This window comes from Pogonomyrmex barbatus, unplaced genomic scaffold (assembly GCF_055798465.1).
Source record: "Pogonomyrmex barbatus isolate J1 unplaced genomic scaffold, ASM5579846v1 scaffold6, whole genome shotgun sequence".
In the NCBI taxonomy this organism is placed as follows: Eukaryota; Metazoa; Arthropoda; class Insecta; order Hymenoptera; family Formicidae; genus Pogonomyrmex; species Pogonomyrmex barbatus.
This window is the reverse complement of record NW_028297160.1, coordinates 5,148,502-5,170,156: the sequence shown is the minus strand read 5'-3', so window position 1 is coordinate 5,170,156 and position 21,655 is coordinate 5,148,502. Positions and strand designations below refer to the sequence as shown.

The window sequence follows — 21,655 nt, the reverse complement described above, 5'->3', positions numbered from 1 at the left end:
CCCAGAGTGACATTATTAGTCGCAAATGAGAGACTCGCGCGGCTACGAATGGCTACAAATTAACTGTGTCTGGCGGTTAAGTGGATGCCGCTAATTACGACGTACACGTCAATGCGCCTGGTAATTATGCCCGTTGCAGCCGCACACAGACTGATTCCGTTTTTTTCGCGAGAGAGCCGTGACTAATAACGCGAGATCGAGAAATCGTGGTATCGATCGGCCGTTTCGGGACGTACCGAGGCCGAACTCCCACAGGGTGCCGTCGAAGGACGGTCCACCCGCTGATCTGTACCTGTGTTCTTTTAATTGGAACCAGAACCGAATCGCCGATCGGCTGCAGGTGAATCGCAACGATTTGTATCACTGGCAGATCATTACTCATCCGTTCTCGCGCGAGGAATTATAGCGAGTCGCCATTGTAACGAGTAGGAAAGAAATCGAATCCGTTCCCCGTGGGAGGAAGCGAAAAAGTTTTCCTTCGTTATCTACCTAGCGGAGAAGAAACGCGTAGTACTCGTTGTGATCTCGGTTTTGCCGCGGGAGAGATCGCCTCTCTCCGCCAGCCCTTTTGTTTAATCTACGAATGTGTTCCATCGGCCAGAGAGCAAGCGAGAGCAAATAAGCTGACTAACGCCAAGATTAATATAATACATCGTTTCGAATTAGCCTCTTTATATAACGAGATTTCGTTCTTTCAGCTCTTTTATTACACGTTACTCGTGCTGCTCCTATTCGTTTGGTTTTTGGTCGAACGTCGCGCCGCTGCCGTTGGACCGCTAACGATCTGGTTAGTGAAACAGCCACGCCGGGAATATTTCCCCTTCTGGTATATCGATCCACGTAGCGCGGGGTTACAGATGTTTCAGCAAGTGTTCGGAGCGGGTTCAGGTGGTGACGGCTGATCGGTTGTTGCACGTGTTGGCCGGAAGCGGAAACGCGTTGTGGGAAACGACGAAAGCCACAAGTGGCATGGGACCTAAGTCTAATGATGCGCATATAAATGCGGGATGTGTGCAAAGTCGAGATGACACATGTAGATAACCGGGAGGATGTGACCGGCGTTTGATATTAGCATTATAAGCGAACGTTAAAGAATTATTGGCTGACACCTCGTTGAACTTAAGCCTCGTTATTAACAAAGTATCGTAAAGAATTCACGATGAGCAAGACGGCCTAGATTCTTTTATACTTTTCTTCTACGGAATCTCTGACTTTAATGAGAAGATCAGAAATATTTTATAATATTTCCAGTATTGTCTATTGAAATTCATTGTTATCGATATAATTGTCTTCATGACAAATGTGAAATTTATTATTCCTACAGAGGAATTATTATTATAAATTAATAATAATAAATTTACCCATAATTCTTTTGTAAAAACAAAGGAATCAATATATGTTTCATTCTTGTGTAATATTCTGTAGTTTGCAGATATTAACTGAGTCTTCATAAATTATAATTTATTTTTCTCTTTTAATCTCTTTCCTTTTTATTGTCACATAATGCTGCATGCATAATGATTTTATTAATAATAAAATTACAGTAAATTCACGTTTGCTTTTACACAGTCATTAATTTTATAATTTCACGACCGACAATTTAAAAAGATCGTTTAGAATGGCTTTCTTCATTAATTGTAATTTATGTATTTCAATGAAGTGTAAGCTAATTTTATTTTATTTTTAACAAAGTGTTATTGATCGTTCATTATAAGAAGTTTTACTTTTTATATTCCGTAAGAATCTTTATAAAAAATATTTTAGTTAGCTAAAAATTGAGTACAAATAAAAGTTTAAATATATAACGCCTATCTCGGAATTAAAAGCCGCTTAGCAAATATTTAAACAGTACGAAAGGTTTCTCATCCACGTGTCGTTTCACTGGTATCAGTGCCATAAAATTCGTTCGAAACGGAAAAAAGGGGAATCAATGCTTTTTTGCCGGATGCACACGGCTGTCCGGATTGGGATTCACTGTACCAATTCGAAGGGTCTCCCGAGAGTTTTAGATATTTAAATCGATACACAGGTGCTTCCCTCGAACATTTCCAGCGTTATCTGTACGATTGCATGATCCGAAGCTGTTAGCCGGCACGTATTCATAAATATTTTTCCGTTTGGTCCTCCTTTACGAGCATTTCGCGCTCTTAACTTGTTATTCCAAAAAGATCAACTTTATCAATCCCGAGCGAACATTTCGCGCGGTAACGCCGACTTTAATCGAATCTAGATCATCTTTTAATAACTAAACTGTTATCGCGAATATCACAAACGATCGTTAGTAATTAATAGCTTGTACGGTCGCGTAACATCATCTTTTAAAATTTTTAAATAGCAACGGAGTCATGGCCATATCGAAGACTTCGGGTTCATGAAGTTATCTCGTGAGTACCATAAACCTGTAATTCTATTTTAGCCTTCCGCGATATTATGTGCTTTAACTTTCTCGAATCGCGTTAAAATCGGCGCGTTATCTTAGATCGTGGCGCGGAGGCCGCATTTTACGAACGAACGGGACGATGTCGGCCCTTTCTGACATTATTACTATTATTACTTATATACACCGGCGCGGTGCGCGTTTAATGGAATCCCGGTCTTTACGATCGCCCGAGGAAATCGTATCCCCAAGTCACTTTACATCCGGCTGTAAACCGCGACAACCACGTCGCGGTCGCTCGCGCGCTGCCGAATAAACGAGTAAGTTTTACGCGCATCCTTAATGACGCCGCTTTCCATTAACAAGTCATAATTAGCGCTTTATCGATCGCTATCGCGCGTTCGCGCTGGCCGAGGCGCGCGCTGGTCGCCACCTTATCTCACGCACGAGTCCGGGATCGGTAACGACGCAAAAAGTCCACGAAAATCTTAGTCCGGTACGGAGAAGTCGATTTAGCACCTTTATTACGAGCAGTAAATAAATAATTAAAATTTTTTTGCACGAACGCAAACGACAGTTTGTGCTCAGTTAATAGCTCGCAACTCCGCGGACGGCGGCGGCTTTACGATTCAGTCGCGAGTTAACCGCGACTGTTAGCGGAGGCTCGCAATGAGTATTAATGGCGCATAATATCTCGAAAAGAGCGGCGCCGCAACAACCGATGGCTATCGGTGTTTCGTGCTGAAATTCACGAATATCGTGATGAATGAGAGCGCTACTTGTTACGAGATCAAAATGTTATTGCCCAAAAAGTTTGTTTTTTTTTTTTTTTGTAAAAATGTAACATATTTTTATCAAATATTATTATTTAATAATAATTTAAAAATTTAAGGATTAAATAAAATAATTGGAATTTTAATTGTATCAACGAGAAGTAACTTTTTTTTTTTGAAATCTTTTTTTAACATTTTCCAGTCATAATCGAAACTGTAAGTTACATGATATTTTTTCTGCACAAGCAGATGCTTTTCATGAATGTAAGTATCCGCCTACAGATCGGAGGAATTTCTCAAGGTGCGATCATGTCCAAGTTACCAAGTCGTAATCACCTTTCGCGAGTGTCAACCACCTGCAGCGACTGTATTTATCATATCGCCAGTCTTCCGCTAACGCCTCCGCGTAGCAGTTTCGTTTTGCCAGTCGACGTTCGTCGTCCACGTGCCGCTATTGACGACGTCATATCCGCACACGCGTTCGCGCAAGGAAGCAAATCTGAATGGCTAATTATGGGGACAATGATGCGGAACTCGATGGAGACCGGAAGGAGACGGAAACTTTTTGACGACACGCGCGCGCGTGACTCTCTTCCGCATCGCAATTACGATGAGCGGATCTTTCGCAACCGGACGACCGGTTGCTGTGCATAATAATAATAAATGAGAATCTACTCGTTCAATTAGTCTTCTTTTCTTGACGATAGCTTAGGAGAAATTACTTACGTTTTTCGTTAACTGTTTGATTAATCGTGATCTCTTAGTACGTGAATTTTTGCTTCTTCAGTTCGCAGAGAAGAAGCAAGCTGTAGCTGGCGGGTTATCGGCATGCAGGGCAAAACGGGGAGGATTACAACTTACGATTTGAGAGCGCGCCGTTACCTCCCTGCAATTCCCAGGGGGGAGTTGCCCCAAAGGAAATGGCAAGAAAAAGTAGCAGCGAAAGCCCAAGATGATAAGTGCCATCCTCCCGCGTTGTGACGGCTTAATAATCGTACGTACGGCACACGAGCAGGTTTCAGGTGGCTCTGTGCAAATCCATGTTTTACATGGCGGTGCATAATTACTATCATCGTGCGCTTCACGGTGCTCCAGTTCTTCAGACGGCGAGGGTGGGAGACCGACGGGCAGCCCTGATTCCCGCGACCCCGGCTGAGAACGTCAAAAATCGCCGAGACGCGAAAGGAAACCTGCAATCAGCGCGTCAAAAGGCAAAACTTTCTCCCGCCGCGTATATTATTCGTACGTGTTGTTACCGCTCACAACGGTCTCGTTGCGCGTCTCGTTCCAAGCACGCTGGTGCTTTGGCATCAGAAATTTGGAGCACGAGGAGAAATATCGATTCTCGTCCAGAAAGCATTATTGAATTCCTAATGAGAGAATTATTACGCGAAGCGAAATCGATCGGAGATGCATTGTTCCTTGCATACATTAATGGAATTTACAATTCGCAAGTTGACGAAACATAGAATAAAACAGAAATAATTATGTACAAAGATTTGCTCATTTTAATCGAGATGTATTTTGCTCCGGCGTTGCGAGGTTTCGATAAAAATGTGATTTCGATAAAGACGCACATTTTCAGCGGCACGTGCAAATCTACTTAAAGCCACATTCCCCGGTGCAGTGTTACGTTTCGTTTTCACGTTGTCGCTTAATAATAAATCATTAAAGATGCTGCGAATATCTATTCATAAGCCTGTTACGAACCGTCGACTCGTTCTCATCAAGTTGGCGGTTCCCGCGTGCGGCGCGCTAATGCCTTTACTTCTCTAGCCGGAGCTTTAATCCCAGGAGCCAATCCCGTAACTCGCTGCGGACAGGCCACGTCGCGTACGTACGTGTGCGATGCAACGCACGGAGGTAACGCATATATGCATTTATGCATATACGACCGCGGTCCGTTCTACGCATGGATGCAGATGCGGCACGCACAGCCCGGCAGCGTCGTCCGTAATCTTTTCCCGACACTCGTAATGGCCGGAATTGTGAATTCAATTGCTTCTGAATTGGACGCAGTCGGTGCGCCTCGTAAGAGCCGGTCCGACGAATGCGGCTTAAGGCACGTACCAAGCCGTGAAAGGGAGCTCCGCGTAGCGTAGGTGCATCCGTCAAATGAACGCGCTCGGTAGCCAGCGCGTCGCGCACAAAGAGCGTCAGACGCGGCGGACGCTGCGCAGCGGCACATAAAGATCCAATGAGTAAGTGACGACGTGGATGCCTCGGCGATGCTCGAGAGTGCTCGAGATCGTTCACCGAAGTGGATGCTGGCAGTTAAAGAAAGTTTAAGTGCCAATCGGCGACGGGAAATTGCACCGGGACGTTTATCGGACGATAAGAAACGATCTCGTTGAGATAAAAACGTAAAACTCTCCTCGGCCAGTAATGTATTCTGGCATTCTGATGGAATAATTTAAGATATATTAGGCATAATGTAATCGGTAGTAGAACTGTAAGGTGATAGTAATGTAACCGAAGATTCAATTTTTATATCGAAATAATCTCGGCACCTAATAATAACATTAAATGCGAAAGAAAGATATAAAATTAATGGAGTAACTGACTATTTAGATAGCTGCTGTTCGTTTGAAATTTTTATTTCGTTGCGTGATAAATGTAGAAACTCAGTCGTACGAGCAATCATCGGCCATAAGCCGAAACGTCCGGTTGCAAAACTCTGTGTACTCCCGCAGGCGTCTGCTTAAATCAATTTCATTCCGGTAATTTCGCCTCTTCTAGACCAACGCCAACTGGCGTCATTTGCTTCGTGATTGAGTGCGAAAGATTGCAACCGGATTATGCGTGAGCCGACGAGTATGCATGCGCGCGATCAGAGTCCGGAGGTTCTCGTCGGTCGGGGAATGACCGTAAACCATTATTCCGCAGCGTCATGTGGACGGTGTGCGAATCGCAAAAGAACCTTCGAGAGGCTGAAGAGAGAATAATGGATTCGCGAGACTGGAGATAATGGTCGCGTAACGAGCTGCAGAATGAGCAGAAACGCGTAGCTTTTGCCGTGAGCCTCGTTTTTTTTTTCTCTTCGTACTTTTCCACATCCGACGAGATGAAGTTAATTGAAAAAAGTGAAACTCCGCAAATTTATGGCGGTGCTTCTTAGACCTTTTCAAGCTTTTCGGAGTGCGTAACGAGAAACTTCTCCAATTGCCTTTTCTCATATTCCCGACTTTCTCGACTAAATAGGTTTCATAGAATGAAAAATTGCGTAACGTCAAAAGCGATCTTCTTAAAAAGTGTGTTCGAGTTTTTCGAGAAGAAGGCGAACGAAGAAAAGGCGCAACGTCATATAAGGTAGGCGCGCAACTGTAAACCGACACTTTGATAGTCGGTTCTCGTTTCTAAAGCTGGCGAGGCGTGTGCCGCCCACCGAGGACGAAAAGGGACATCCTTCGGAGAGACTTGCAAGCAGAGTTTCTCACATGCGGTATATATATATATATATATATATATATATATATATATATATATACGTTGTTTCTAAAAAAAAAATCTTAATGTTGCTTTGATTTATGTCTCTGATTAAATTTTTTAAATGAAAGAAACAATGAATGCAATGAGGTACTGTATTGTGAGAGAAAGTAAAGAATAGTAATATTATTTATAATAATTTATATGATGAGACCCACTGGTTTTCTGCGTCGCGTAGAGGCGCCACGAGGATGTCTTTGAGCGAGCTGTCCTCTTGTCTTCCAGCCACTCCCATTTTCAGCTACCGAGTTACTGCCACTCCGTCAATCCGATCTGATGCCCGCATCCAGACACGGAAACAGTTGTGATATTGAATCCAGAACTCCAGAACCAGTCTTGTTAAAAAAGGGGGATAATATTTTATATTAGTATAATATAATTGTACAAAAATTATATTCACTTAACAAAAGTGTCGTGTAATAACTTTTGTATTTCATATATTTTGTGTAGAATTAAACTTTTTATAAATTAAGTACTTTTAAGAAAACAGAGATGTGTTTTCTTTACATAATAAATTTACACCCTGCAGGTCTTAATTGCCGAATCTCTTAACAGGATCGTTTTCTTTATTCAAATAAAAGTTATCTGAAAATCCCTCATTTGAATAAGACAAATGAAGACATCCCGGGGACACAGTGCAAGAACGATGAAGCTGATACTCGAGATTGGAGCGAGGATCACCTATGGCGTGGCTGGGACTTCGAACCGAGTGATCGCTATCGTTACGAAGACAATGGCCGACATAGGCTTACTCTAACGATGACGCTTGACTTAGAGATTCAGGATTATCTTGGTAGCGTGACGACTAACAAGCATAGGCTCGACTTTGTCCGATGAAAACCGATCCTCCAACTGCTACCCACGCTCGTACAAGGCGCGCGTACTTCTCGTTCGCTATTCGACGCCGAGATAGGCAAATTGTTACTTTGTCATGCAAATCATCGAAACGCTGAACGTAAATTGAAAAAAAAATGTTTATAATATATTATCATCCTTGTAATTTCGTGAGAGATCAGGAGAAATCGGAGATAAATGATTTTTTAGGTATTATTTAAGAAAGTGTTGTATGTCACGTAAAAAAGAAAGTTGAAACGCATGTTTTTAGATAATTCATGTCTACCGCAAGTGTTTTTTCATTGGAGAGCTTAGGACGGATTTATAGGCAGATATGCTTGCATGTATAGTTCTCTGCCTTGAAGCGTCACGGCTCGTTTTAACACCTTTGCCCGGTGTAATTTTTACGACGCCGAGGCATTCTCGCGTTGCGTTTTTGCTCATTTCAGCTCCTCTCCCGAATGTCGCCTCTTGTGTGAATAATAATTTCAGACCGTTCGAGTGTATGCTTCGGATTTTTTTTTCAGCAAGCTGTGCCGAAGCTACGATTAACGCGCGATGGTAAAAATTTAGTAGCCGCTGATTATATAGTATGGTAGAAGCTTCCCGCTTTAGGGATAATTCGCGATTTCTTTGGCTATAACTTTAACGATCGGCAATGGAAAGAAGATTTATAAAAGCAAACACAATCGTATAGCGGTAGTACATTTACATTTCAATAAGCAGTGATACATAGTATCCTAAATCTATCTTTATTTATTCTTCCATGAATTAGAGTCAAATCACAGTTAATAACCAGGATTAAAAAAATTTCTTTTTAAGATAATGCAGAGGTTCGCTTGTATATCTATCTTTGAGTCTCCAAGAATCACCACGACGAGCCGTGATCCCGGGGTAGCTGCGCAGCCTCCCTTTATCAGCATGTTTCCTCGCCATCTGCTGGAAGCTGGGGAAATCAGGAGATGTATTGAACACAGGCTGGATGCGCGCGGCGAGATGCGCGAATATCCGCGAATTCCCGTCAGCGGGGGACCGCAGTTCGTACAATAAAGAAAAAAGCATCTAGGATAGAACGAGAGGAAGCGAGGTGCAGCCAGTAGGAGCGAAAGAGCATTCCGGCGAGAGAGACCGACGGAGAGGGTCCCTAATCCTCCCGGACGCCGAAGAGGCGGACTCGATTAATAGTCGCGCTCGCGAGAGAAACAACGTCGTCCTCGGCTGCAGCTCGGGATGACTTCTGCGGTGCTCTGAGCGGGACTCCTGAAACGGTGCTCTTCGATGGACGATCGTGCGCACCTGAATTCCACGGCATTGGCTCTCCGCAGGTCTCCGAGTGAGATGGTCAGTTCGGTCAGTCAGGCGGTCATGTAAACGTTCTGTCGTGTCCTGGTGTCGTCGTATGATCCAATCGCCAGCACACCTCCAGTGAATCTTCGCGGGATCTCGAAATCTTTTCTCCAGGCCAGGATGAGACCAAGCGCGATTGTTTTGTTGCTTCTGTTATGCGCTCAATTTCTCACGTCGGAATCAAAGCTTCGGCAGCAAGCAGCTGTTGACGATGACGACGACGACGACGATGAATGGGATGACGATGATGAGGATGACGACGACGACGGGAGCTATCATACAAAACCCGAGGTTGACGATGACGGCCGAATTTACAAGAATCCGCGAAACTCACCCTCCGCTATGTGCCCGAGAGATGAAGAGCAGGCGGAACTGATGGGTCAAAAGTGTTTGCGAAAGTGCTCTACTGATGAAGATTGCAAGAGTAAGAAAAAGAAATGCAGATGCGACGGAGCTTGCGGAATGTCGTGCATCAAGCCTGAACGCGAATGCCCGCCGTTAACCGAGATTGATCACGGCGTGATGACGGTTTCCGGAAAATTTTTCGGGGATAGAGCTCACTACGCCTGCGATACTGATTACTTTATGGTCGGTCTGTCCGAGAGAACGTGTCGTGCCGATGGTCAATGGACTGGGACCACTCCGTCCTGCAAGAAAGATTCCAGCTCCTTTTGCTCCCAACCGCCGAAGATCCAAAACGCGCGCCACAACGCCCCGTTGGAGCAGACGACCTTCGATCTCGACAACAGCGTGCAATATTTCTGTAATCATGGATACGTAGCAACCGGAGTGAAGAAGGCGAAATGTCTGTTGATGGAAGGGGTTGCTAGATGGTACGGGCCAGATATCACTTGTAAGCCTCAAAATTGCGATTCACCTCCGGATATTCTCAATGGATGGCACTCTGGTAAGTTTACACAACTATGATCGACCCGTATTTCTAACGTTCTGTCACGGAAGAGATTTCAATTAACGATATTATGTTTTTAAGGGGAGTGTTACACATATGATTGTCGCGTATCGTATCATTGCATGGAAGGTTACGAATTAGTTGGTAAAATAGAAAAATTGTGTTTGGCGGATGGCACTTGGATTCCGAAGGAATTACCACAATGCGTTCAAGTAAGGAAATAAAAATAGAATATCGAATTATTTCTCGGAAACTCGCGCTTAGGTATTTAATATTTCGTGCAGGTCACATCCGTGCAGTGTCCGAAACCGGAAAATCCAGTCAACGGCAAGGCTGTCTACACCTCCTACGCGTATAATTCCATTGTATCGTACGAATGCAAGTACGGGTATACTGTAGTAGGCGCAGCAACTAGACGTTGCGGTGCGGACAGAAAGTGGACTGGAAAGACGCCTACCTGCCAGGAAATTAATTGCGGTTTACCTGGCGTATTGTATAACGGCTGGATCGAGAACATAGAGGCCGGTCTGTTATTTAAGATTAATCAAATAATGTAATATAAGTCGACAAAATATATTATAATTGTTTTTTGTGGAATTGTCGCGATCACAGGCACAGGTATGGGCGCCAGCATAATTTTCCGCTGTAAAGATCACATGAAGCTGGAGGGCAATACTTCCTCTGTCTGCCAGAAAGACGGCAAATGGCGTTATCCTCTACCGCAGTGTTTGGCACCGTGCGTCGTCCCGCAGATCGAAAACGGTCACGTTGTCGTAGCCAGCCATGACAGAGATCACATTAACAATGTAACGGTGGTGGAGCACGGCGAGAAGCTCCTAGTTTCCTGCATTCAGAATTACGAGTTTGCCGCTAATAGTACGCCAGTATTATGCAATAACGGTACTTGGTCAATAGTGCCGAGTTGCTCGCCGGCTCGATGCAAGCACATGCCGAAGCCTCCGAAAAACGGAATGGTGATAGCGCCAAAGACGGATCACGGTATGAAAGCAATCTTTAAGTGTAAGGACGGTTTCGAGTTGATTGGCGGAGGTCCCTTGAATCTTTCCAAATCTGTGGAATGTCGTTATGGCAAGTGGATCGGCGACATACCGTACTGCAATCAGGTCTTCTGCCCATTTCCCGGCTTTATCGAGCACGGCAAAGTCTTTTTGGTGGGCAATATGGGAGTTTACGATTACAGACCGTACGTCAGAAAGATTGTCAACAACAAGCAGATTATGTACGATTGCGATAAGGGTTACGTTCTCGATGACGGACCAACCGGTGCGACTTGCATAAGCGGTGCATGGAGTCCTAGAGAGTTACCCAAGTGTATTTTGGGACAACATCCTCGACTTAGATGGAGCAGACGACGTAGATCAGTAGACGACAATGATACTCTGAATTACAATGTTACTCTAAATTACAAGTAAGAACTTGCGAGTTAATAAAATGTCAGTGCTTAAATTCAATAATTAGTTAGAATAAGTTCATTTTATACATAAAAATTATACAAATATAATTTTTCATATTGGTATTGTTGCTATAAAAATTATATTATTAATTAATAATAATATAATTTTTATTTCTATTTTATAAAATATGAAAATAGAAATAATATAAACATTAATTTATATTTATGAATTTTTTTATAAATATGATTCTTGTTATATTTCATAAAAAAGTGAAAAAATATTTAATAGAAAAATATAAAAATATTATTAAAAATAATGATTTGATTAATGTTTCAGAAAATTCATTGACTTCTTCCGCAAAGTGGGCAAGAAACTTTTGCATATGGAGATAAATAGAAATCGTGAACATGCCAAACATAAAACAGAATCCAAATTAGTATCCATTATTAGTCACCAAAACAACACCAATGCATCCGATCTATCAGCTTGGAAGGTACATGCAAACCATGGCAATAAATCCCGTTTGCGAGAAGAGAGAATGATTGATTTTCTCAAGATGGTGTACAGAAAATTACAGCGCATGGATGCCAGGCAACCAAATAACTCCAGTAACAATACCATGCACGATCTACTGAATGCAATGAGCAAGAATTTCTTTCATGTGGATCTCGCGGAATCGCAGCGACGGAATGGCAGCAGAGCCCGCTCGGACTTTGAGATACGCAATCAAAGGGAGTTCATTAAATTAAAGAGGGAATTCGAGCGAATTATGAGATTCTACAACAAATCCATACGCTGGAATGAGAAACAGAATCGAAAGGACGCGAAGAAAAAGGGTCTGTTGCATGCCGAGAAGCGTAAGGATAAGAAGAAGCACAGGAAGAATTATTACAAGGGCTTCTACGAGTTCGTCAACAGTTACGTAACCGAGAAACTGTCGATGCTGGAGGCGCGCAACGCGACCGAGGAATTAATCAAGAAGATGAACATTGACAAGTTTACCGTCAGGAACGGCACGACTTTCACGGTTGGCGAGATGTACGCATTTTTCAAACATATCATACAGGATAGATTGAACTCGACGGAGGAGAGCGTGATTGTAGAATCCAGTACGACACCGGCGCCGAAGGAGGCTGCGTCACATCAATCATCGACAATCCCGAGTAACGACGTCGCCGTGCTGGACAACGAGATTCCAGCGAAAGACGGAGCGCCCAAGCATCGCAGCAAGCGGATACGAAACGCCTCGGAGGAAGCGGGCGCTTCGCGTCAGAAGAGGAAGCTTCTGTCCGTGAAGCCGACCAACGCGGACGATCAAAAGAATTCAAAGAAGTCACAGCCCGTCGTCGATGCCAAATCAAAACAGTTCACTTTCGACGAGCTGCAGGCGCAACAGCAGAGCCGTTCAAAACGGTTTCTGCCGCCTTCCGAGCTGGATAATCAAATATTCCTCAAGAACTTGTATCTCAACGCTTACGAAGACGAGTATCGAGCGAACGTAAAGCGATCCGTCGACCAGATAAATCGCACAACTGGGTGGTTCTCTTCGAGAAGGCGCAAGGGGAACCTCGACGCATACGAGATCAACTGAGGAAATAATGTGTTGTGATATTAACGGAATTTACTAAGTTATTTACCGATATCAATCGATTTTAGGTGAAGTATACACTATATATATACACACACACACACACACACACACACACACACACACACACACACACACACAAATATATATATATATATATAGTATGTGTGTGTGTGTGTGTATGTGTGTGTGTGTGTGTGTGTGTGTGTGTATATATATATATATATATATATATATGCAATAGTTATAATCGTTGTCCCTCGTCGATACGCACTGTAACGTGTATCGCGCTTTTTTGAAAAATAAATCTTTTCCATGCAAATGTTCATATATACTATATTCACATTTGACCCGTTTAGAAACGCCCAAGTCAATCGTCGATACGCAGTAAAAAAATCAGATTAAATTTTTCATTCTACTTATTGTATAATTATATACATAGAGAGTAGCCATACGTATACAATTATTTGACGAGAGGATAAGATTAATAAAAATCAAATCGAGCACGTCCCGCATTACGCAAGCTTTAAGCCAATTTCAATCCTCGCAGCATCTCGATATAATGAGACATTGCGCCACAGGCGATATCATAAAATTCTTTCCAAATTATTTGCGCGCACCGGTGTCTCGCAAAATTACTCGCCGCAAAAGTGATTCGATCTCGAAGGCGCGCGAGCATGATCGTAAACATTCGCAATTGCTGGCGCGATATATCTCGCCCGATCGGCACCGTGATGGTGATTATGCCGTAACACCGTCATTGCCGTTTGTGCAATTAAGCCTAAAATAAGTGTAGCCCGAAACGAGATCAAGGGGCGCGGTCGAGGCGAATAACTCGCGTAGCACGCGGCGACGCGCATACGTCGGTTCTCTCACCTGTCAATAACGTCGGTGTCATTAATTACGGGCCAATTATAATTCGTGAACGCTCGCGGAACCGTGTTCGATGCTATCGGACGACGCGTCGCTCGTTAACACATCTACCGTGACCACGCTGCTACTCGGAAATTGCGTTAAATCGATTAATCGCGACAGCCCAGCGCATTCGTCATGATAGCGAAATCGCGCGTCGGGCGATACCGTTGTGATAATATGTTGTTAGAAATATGACGCGGCTGTCAAAGCGAAAGAGATTATATTCAAATTCGACTCGCTCGCGCGATTTGAAGCGATAGTGCGCGAGGTGTGCGCGTCGCAATGGGTCTCTTTCTTCACCGTGTTATCGGTGGCTGACTAATGATACATCTTGGAATATCGCTGCGACGCTCTTCCACTCCAGTGCACAAATCATCTCGAGGAGAGGCAATTCTAAGGCGTTAACGGCGAATTTCTACGCGTAATAAATTCTGTAAGTGAAAACTCGCTGAACAGTACATTTGAATTTTAAATGTTGAACCGCGTTGATTCGTCGAGAAGATACGGCCTGAGACGGTCGGAACCGACGAAAATCGATACATCGGGGGCACTGTTCTCTTGCGTCCGTAAATGGCGAACGATTAGAGCGCCTGCGCTTAACGAAAAGCTAAGCGAGAGAAAAATAAAAGTGCCAGGCACGCACCACTAATTCACTTAGACTGGCGCGTTCCTGCTGGCGTTATTCTTTAGCTCATACGGCGATGATTACGCGGTCAGTTGACCGGTGCTAAACATGCTAAACGCGAGGGAGCTCGTGGTAAGTGGTTGCCGGCTGGTTCGACTCGATATCCATTAGAACTCTCTCACGTGCAACCTTTGGCATACACAGACGGCTCATCATTAAAACTCTTAAAACTGTGTTAACGACAAACAATGGAAAGCACGTGCGTGGCGGAGAATCGCGAAAACCGCTACGTTGTAATAGGATCGCTTCGAAAACCCGGAGAGATTTAATGTTAAAGTTACGGAGTGCATTATTCGATTATTCCGCGATATTCGCTAATTGGCTCCTTCGACGGGGGAGAAATGCAAATTGCGATCGACAATAATTGCGATCGACAATAATTCACGACGAAGCAAAGTGATATTGTCATTGCGGTCGGAGAAGAATGAGATCCTCGAGCCGTTTCCAACGGTTCCGGTATTGCTATCGATCACCCACTTTAGACACTTAGAAGCTCTTCTCGGAATAGGTTTTCAGGTAGTCTCGCATTTCGCCATCGCCAGTTCATGGATCGTTGTGTCGTAGTCGTCGCCGGTATCCCGCGACAATGCGAATGAAGTCGGTCTCGGTGGCGAGAGGCCCGAGTAACCGGCGATAATCTCATTGAAAGAAGAGTTAAGCGGCGTCGGGCTTCCTGCCAATTCAACTTGCCAAGTGTCGCCTTAGATCGCAGTCAATGCCGCTGCGAAATTGCTCGCTGGCTAAGGCTCAATGAAACCTACCGGTATTTCACTTGAGGATTTGCCTAGATAACCGCGCTCGGATAGACGTAGCAGGCACGCCATTGTGATCGCTATGAGCTTATGAATGGAACTAGCCCGTGCCTGACCACGCCGCTCGAATAGATTAGAGAAACTTGGGGAAAAGGGTTTGCCGCGCCTTTCAATTGTACACTGGATGGACAATTGACTGAATAGGTCAGTTGTCAAGGCTTTTCGGAAGTAATACCCAGTTCCAGCATTCCGGAAACTTTCTGTAAGCCGTTACCTCGTGAAGGTTTCTCCTACGTGCGTCCCAACTTCGGCGGGGAATATGAAACTATTCGATGTATGTTTCAAATTATTTGTTACCATGAACAAACGACGGTTCGGCTGAAGTTGCAAAGCGCGTGTTATATAACGTGAATAACTTCGAAACTAATTTTAACATTCAACCTCTGAAAGGAAAACAAATAACATCCACGATATACCTGCAAATGAATTTCGTAGCCTAGGAATTCTACAGAAATCACTTTGCCGTGATCGGTTATCTCACAAATTTTATTGATCGCATATATTCACGGTGAAAATCGATACGCATACACGGATGTTAGACAACGTGCAACGTGAGGTAACGTAGTAGCGAAGAATAATCATGCTAATAGAGCTGTCAAGTAGCTCATATATTGTACATAAACGATTAGTACATGGCCGTAGAGGCTTCCTGTTCTGATGTACCTTGATAAGTGGCGTTGCCATTTCACACTCCGTACAGCTAATAATGCATTCCATGAGCGTTTAGATTAATGGTGCAAATCAACATTTAAATTTCTTCACGTAACTTCTTCACAGATTTCTCAACGCGTTTGAATACATTTTCTAGCGTTGCCAGTATACCGTTTCTCACATTTCGCAATCATTTGTCACAGAAATTTTTCGTGACATAAGTAGCTTATGTAAAAATGTCCACCAATTTTATGACAAAGCATCTCGCGCTCTTTCAGGAATTTTCCACCTGGCCTCGCCAGCGCAACGCGAATCACATTATAACTGCCGATGCAAAAATGTATACTATTGAAATGTCGGACCTATAAAGACTTTAAAGCGGCCTTGTACGAGCCTCTTCTCGCCTTCATCGTTGCCGGCATTACACGTTCCGCCGAGCGTCATTTGCGTCGTCCTTTCGGCAGTGTAGGAAATTAGCCAGCTGGCACAAGTAAAGCTCGAGATTATGACACTTTCCTGGCGGTTTTCATGTATCGACGACGTCGTCACGGAACATCTGGCGACCTCCTCTCGGTTTTCACCTTCTAAAGGAAAGGATTTGCCCGCTTGCCGACTCGCTAGGTGGCCACTCTTTTACCACTTAACGCGCTTTACGGCACATCTTCCTCTGAAACGCTCGTTTTCTCGCGCCGCTCTGTAATCAGCCATGCATCTTGCTCATTAGCACGTCTTTTCGGCGGCTCGAGGATTTCAATGAAACGTTGGACGCGCGTATCGCCAAGCAACGCTGCACGCGAATCGCATTCGTAATCACCACTCGGTCGAGCATATGAGACTTTTTGCCGCGGGTGGTGCGAAAACGGCTTAAGCAGGTGCCGCTGCCATGATCAACCGCGATCGCACACTTTGGATGAGGTCGCGTCGATCAAATTAAATCGAAGCGGTCGAGAGATAAAAAAGAAACATGTGTTCTGTATAATTGTAAATTAAATTGCTTAAAAAAAGAAATACATTACAGAAGCATTACAAATAATATTTGGATTGACACGAATATTTATTTGTTTAATCTCGAAAACTTTCTACGGAATTTAAGATATCTGTAATTGTACTTGTTATCTGTTTATCACATTTTTTGTTGAATAATATGTGACAAATTTTAATGAAAAAATTAATTTTTATTTAAAATTAATTTTTGTTTTATTTTTGTTTTATTTTAGTAATGCAGATGCAATTTAGATGTTTTAGATGAAATTTTTATTAAAAAAAGAAACATTAATTTTATGGTATAACATAACTGTTTTTGTAAATAATTTTTTGTAATAAAAAATAATATTTATTTAGGAAATATTCATAAAATGGTTTTTTTTTTCAACAGCTGTCAATCTGTTAAATTTATTCGCAGCTCGTGCGCATATCGCTTTTATGGCAAACCAATTAAAAGAGACGTTCGCAGGCCGCACGCACGGCCGAATTGGATCCACGATCGTGCAATAAACGGGAAGAAAGCGGCAAATAATAATAAGAAGATTGGACATCGAGGTTTCGTTTCTGTCTTGGCGCAGATTTATCGAAGCATCGCCAAATATGGGTTTCGCACCTTGCTACGCTGTGTGCTCGTGGAGAGTAATGCGACTGTCCCACAAACTGATTTCGCGCCATGCCCATCCGTTTAAGGTATCGTGCTTACGGGCTGATTACACGCTGGTTAATTTCAATAACAAGCACACACACACACACACACACACACACACACACACACACACACACACACACACACACACACACACACACACACACACATATTATACCCGTACGAATTTCGACCGTACGATGCCGTGGAGAAAGACGGAAACAAACGCTCCGTACATTACTTGCACCTTTCGAGGTCACCGTTGGCAATGGAACGAAATTAACCGTTGAAAGCACTTCGTGCTTGTTACACTGTCAGCAATTAAACATTTTCTCCCGACGTACCTTCTTATTACGCGTCTCGGAAATGTACCAATGACGGTCATAGGAACTTCGTAAGCGAACGATGAACGTTCGCTTTATTATGCTCGCTCGCGTTCGAGATATCGAACATCGCTCGTAAAGTCCTTTCTGCCTGAACAAGCCAAGGAGTCCCGACCTACAAAAGTGAGGCTCGTTAAAAAGAATTCGGGAATAATTAACTCTTTTTCGGGTGGCGCGATGACCGCGTGCGCGGCACCGGCGAATAATCGATCAAGTTGTAGCGATCCATGTAACCCCCTTAATCACATAATGACTGCCCGCCGCGACGTATAAACGCGCGGAATCGGTGCTTGGGATCGGTCAGAAAAAGATATTCACGAGCGACGAGCGAAAACGGAGTTAATCAAGTGCACGCTGCGTAGCGCACGAAAGCGAATGATCCGCTTTAATTGATATGTATGCCCGCTTCCCCATCGCATCGCGATCGAAATTGAATCCCTTTGACCGCTTGAAAACCATGTACCGAGTATTGTTGCATACAATTAGAGGCATCGGCTTTCAAAATGTTCATAAGGACATCTCACTCTGTACCAAAGTGACAAAATCACTCGCGTTCGTTATTTTCACGTTCGAATATCGATGTGAAAAAAGCTCGAATAAAGCGTTGTACTTTTTTTCATCGACAAATTTATCATTCCCTTCCATTTGTCGCTTTTATATATAGAGAACACGTTTAGATTCCGGTTTTGTCTAACGGCTTATTCGACGGCGTGTTACGCGAGAGGGATTAATCGCGAAGATCGCGGTGCAGTGGATAATTTCGAATCTGAAATAATGAAACAGATCGTCGACTTAATGCATTCACTCGGAATGGAACGGAATGAATCTTTTCCCGACTGGATGGATTTCTCATGGGTCCTCTCATGGATCATGGGATTTGAAAATAAATTAAATCCTATCGCGTGAGGCCGTTTCGATTCGAGACGCGTTTACTCGTCGAGAACGAGCCTGGCCGGTGGTCTCCTCCGTTCGCATCTCGCGTAGAAAGCACCGCTTATTGTGAACTGCTCCTTGTGAATCCATCCCCCCCCCCCCTTTCTCTCTCTCTCTCTATCTCTCTCTCTACTTCTCTCTTTATCTCTCTCACATTCGTACTCCGGTCTCTAAACGCGGTGGATCTTTTTATAACCGGATTTACAGGCGCACAGGTGGTACGACTAAACGTACACATAGAAGGGTGAAGAGGACGCGTCGGAACATTGTACGTCTCGAGATTCGGATTGCCTCGAAATTGCGCACTAGGGAGGGGTTCTCCAGGTGGACGCTGGACGCGTGATCACTGGATCGAGATTGGATCGCATTCGAATTAAACCTGCGGTTATTTATACATGAAAGAAATACGATGTTTTTGAGTGGCACTTGATATGGAAATAATGAGTGCAAACGATGAATGCATTTGTCATTTTGATGCATCGACATTACATTCGGTTTTTTTATAAATAACCGCAAATAACACGTTTCATCGATAATAATAAATCGTTATATCTTGATGCAAAAAAAAAAGAAAAGAAAATTAATCGAATTCCCAATTCCCAATGAAGGTCGTACAAATATGCATGGTAGTATCTCGTTTCTAAGAAAGGTGCTGTCGAAAGGAAAGACGAGATATCCACGGCGGATCCTGCGGCTTTAATTCGAATTAAATTGGATCCAATTTATACCCAATTAACTGAAAAAGATAGAGACGGAAAGACTATCCCCCGGACAGAGAGAGATTGTTCCATTCGAAATTCTCAAGTATATATTTCGGATTCTGAGGGATTCCATGAGAATTGGTCACGCTAGGTTTTGAAATTGATTCACCCTCGTTGATAAATATCGCCCGCCTTTCGAGCAATCGGATACCATTTCGAATCGAGGTCGTCTCGATTTCTTTTCCGTCGAGATTATAGAAGAAGCGCTCCGGGTAATATCACGAGCGTGCTCGTGCAAAAGGCTGAAACGATCGCGGAGTTTCTAATTCGGAAGTGACCCGGCCGAATCCTTTTAATTGAAGTATATAACGATGTCCTTATTTCGGACTGCTCGACGAAGTTGCGATGAATCTAAACTAAACTGGCGACCGACAACGCGATCCCCTGTCTTCCTTTCGTTGTGGACGACTCCTCGCATCGGTCTATCGTACGGGGAAGGTCTGAAAGAACGCGTTGTTTTAGACAGCGAATGCTGCCCGTCACCGTTCCCGACGCTCTTCATCAACGAATAATGATGAGTCTTATACCTTGAGACAGCGCAGCAATGAATAGCTCGCTTGTGAGATTTTGTGGTCACGGGGAATTTTTGTTACGAACCCTTGTATGCGATTGCTATAAATAACGCGTGATTTTGGAGGGACCGCGAGGGGATGTTGATTCCCAACAGGAAATCAGTCCGAAATCATTCGTGAATATGACTCTTCTTCTTCCTATATTTATCGCATCTCCGAAATAAAAATGCTAATTTAGAACAAGAAAGATATTCATTATTTAGGGAAAGGAGAATTTTAATTCGTTTTATACATCTAAAAAAGTCATAAATGTCTAATTATTGATGCTTTGTCTGACTGATAAAGTTAAAGAAGATTGATTTCTTTTTTTAGTCGATAATAGATTACGGCATAAACGTCAGTATAAACAGTACGAAATCACTGATTTTCATTTTTACAGCGCGATGCAGGATTCCAGCTGTCGGCAGGATGTTTACGAGTAGTGGAAGGAATATTTCTGACAAAAATTCCGTGGTAGTTCGTCGGGTACGTGGTAGTGTAAGATAAAGCTTTAAATTCTGTAGAACATATTTCCCGCCGACCCGGCTCGTAAAATCTCGTCGACGCGGCTACAAAGCGGCCGATGGTCCGCCATCGAAGGCGCTAATCGATACTCACGACCGAGGAGTAACGAAGGATTCGCTTGTGACCTCTGACCCTCTTAGTGCGGCGTTACCGTAGGTGCGATTTAACGACAATGCTACCAAAGTAGCGTTTACCGGGGTATCAAAGTAATGAGAATAAACTAACGTCGACGAATGATACGAGCGTAAAACACTAATTGCATAAAAATGTACGCGAGGTCTCGAGATACAGGCGTAAATAAATGACGGCAGATAAGCCTTAATCTCGGATCCTTTATTTTTTTAAAATAAATATCTTTCTTATTTTACAATATTTATACAGAACAAATTGTAGAAAGAAATTCTTGAAAGTAATGATAATGAGTTTTAGATCAATAGTACGACTCAAATTATATAAATTCGTGTTATCAGCTATTTTTACCACGCATTTGTTTATTGCATGATTCTAGAGAAGTTAATCTAATCATATTATTTTTCTTTACGAACATCATATATATATACGTGCTTGTGGGCATATGCAACACACACACAAAACACACACAAAACACACATACACACAGAGAATCAAGAAAACATTAATTTCTCCAATTCGCGCTTCTTTCTTGACGAAGGACGTCAAGTCAGTGGAATGTTTCTCGCATCAGCAGCTCATGTTGTCCTTCCTCATGGTCCAAGGGTCGCTCAAATTATAATTCCTCGCTCCGGTGGGGAGTGGGCGGCGGGAGGAACCGCGGGGATTGGTAGTGGGAACTCTTCTGTGGTTCCAGGAGAGCAGGACAAAATAGTCGCTACTTGATGGCGACTTAAGGTGATTTTGAATGGTGCCTAACGACTTCGAGCCGCGTCATGGGGCCCTGTATGCGACTGCCGCGCCAAATAATACGGAGTCACGCTGGGCAACGTGTCCCGATGTCACGATGGTGAACGGCTACGGTGAAGATAATGTCCTCCCACACGGCCGTCAGTTCGCTATTCCGTGATTCTTAACCTCTCACCCCACCGTCGGGGTGTGTTTTTTTT

General features: G+C 43.5%; 1 protein-coding gene and 1 long non-coding RNA gene across 4 annotated transcripts in view; both read left to right on the top strand.

Annotated features, from left to right (window-relative positions):
- Nucleotides 1-8,480: 8,480 nt before the first annotated feature.
- Hasp (Hig-anchoring scaffold protein) lies at nucleotides 8,481-13,060 on the top strand. The gene is made up of 5 exons (XM_025217578.2): nucleotides 8,481-9,724; nucleotides 9,809-9,939; nucleotides 10,012-10,252; nucleotides 10,340-11,156; nucleotides 11,479-13,060. Exons 1-5 carry the CDS (start codon nucleotides 8,938-8,940, stop codon nucleotides 12,731-12,733), a joined length of 3,231 nt encoding a protein of 1,076 aa, XP_025073363.2. The 5' UTR covers nucleotides 8,481-8,937; the 3' UTR covers nucleotides 12,734-13,060.
- Nucleotides 13,061-13,387: 327 nt separating this feature from the next.
- Nucleotides 13,388-21,655, top strand: part of LOC148935112 (uncharacterized) — a 31,793-nt gene continuing 23,525 nt past the window's right edge. For 2 of the 3 annotated variants that reach the window (XR_016140564.1, XR_016140563.1), the window contains exon 1: nucleotides 17,035-17,467. This is a non-coding gene — a long non-coding RNA (uncharacterized LOC148935112). Of the gene's footprint in view, nucleotides 14,079-17,034; nucleotides 17,468-21,655 lie in introns of those variants that run through there. The other variant, XR_016140562.1, reaches the window with a different exon arrangement.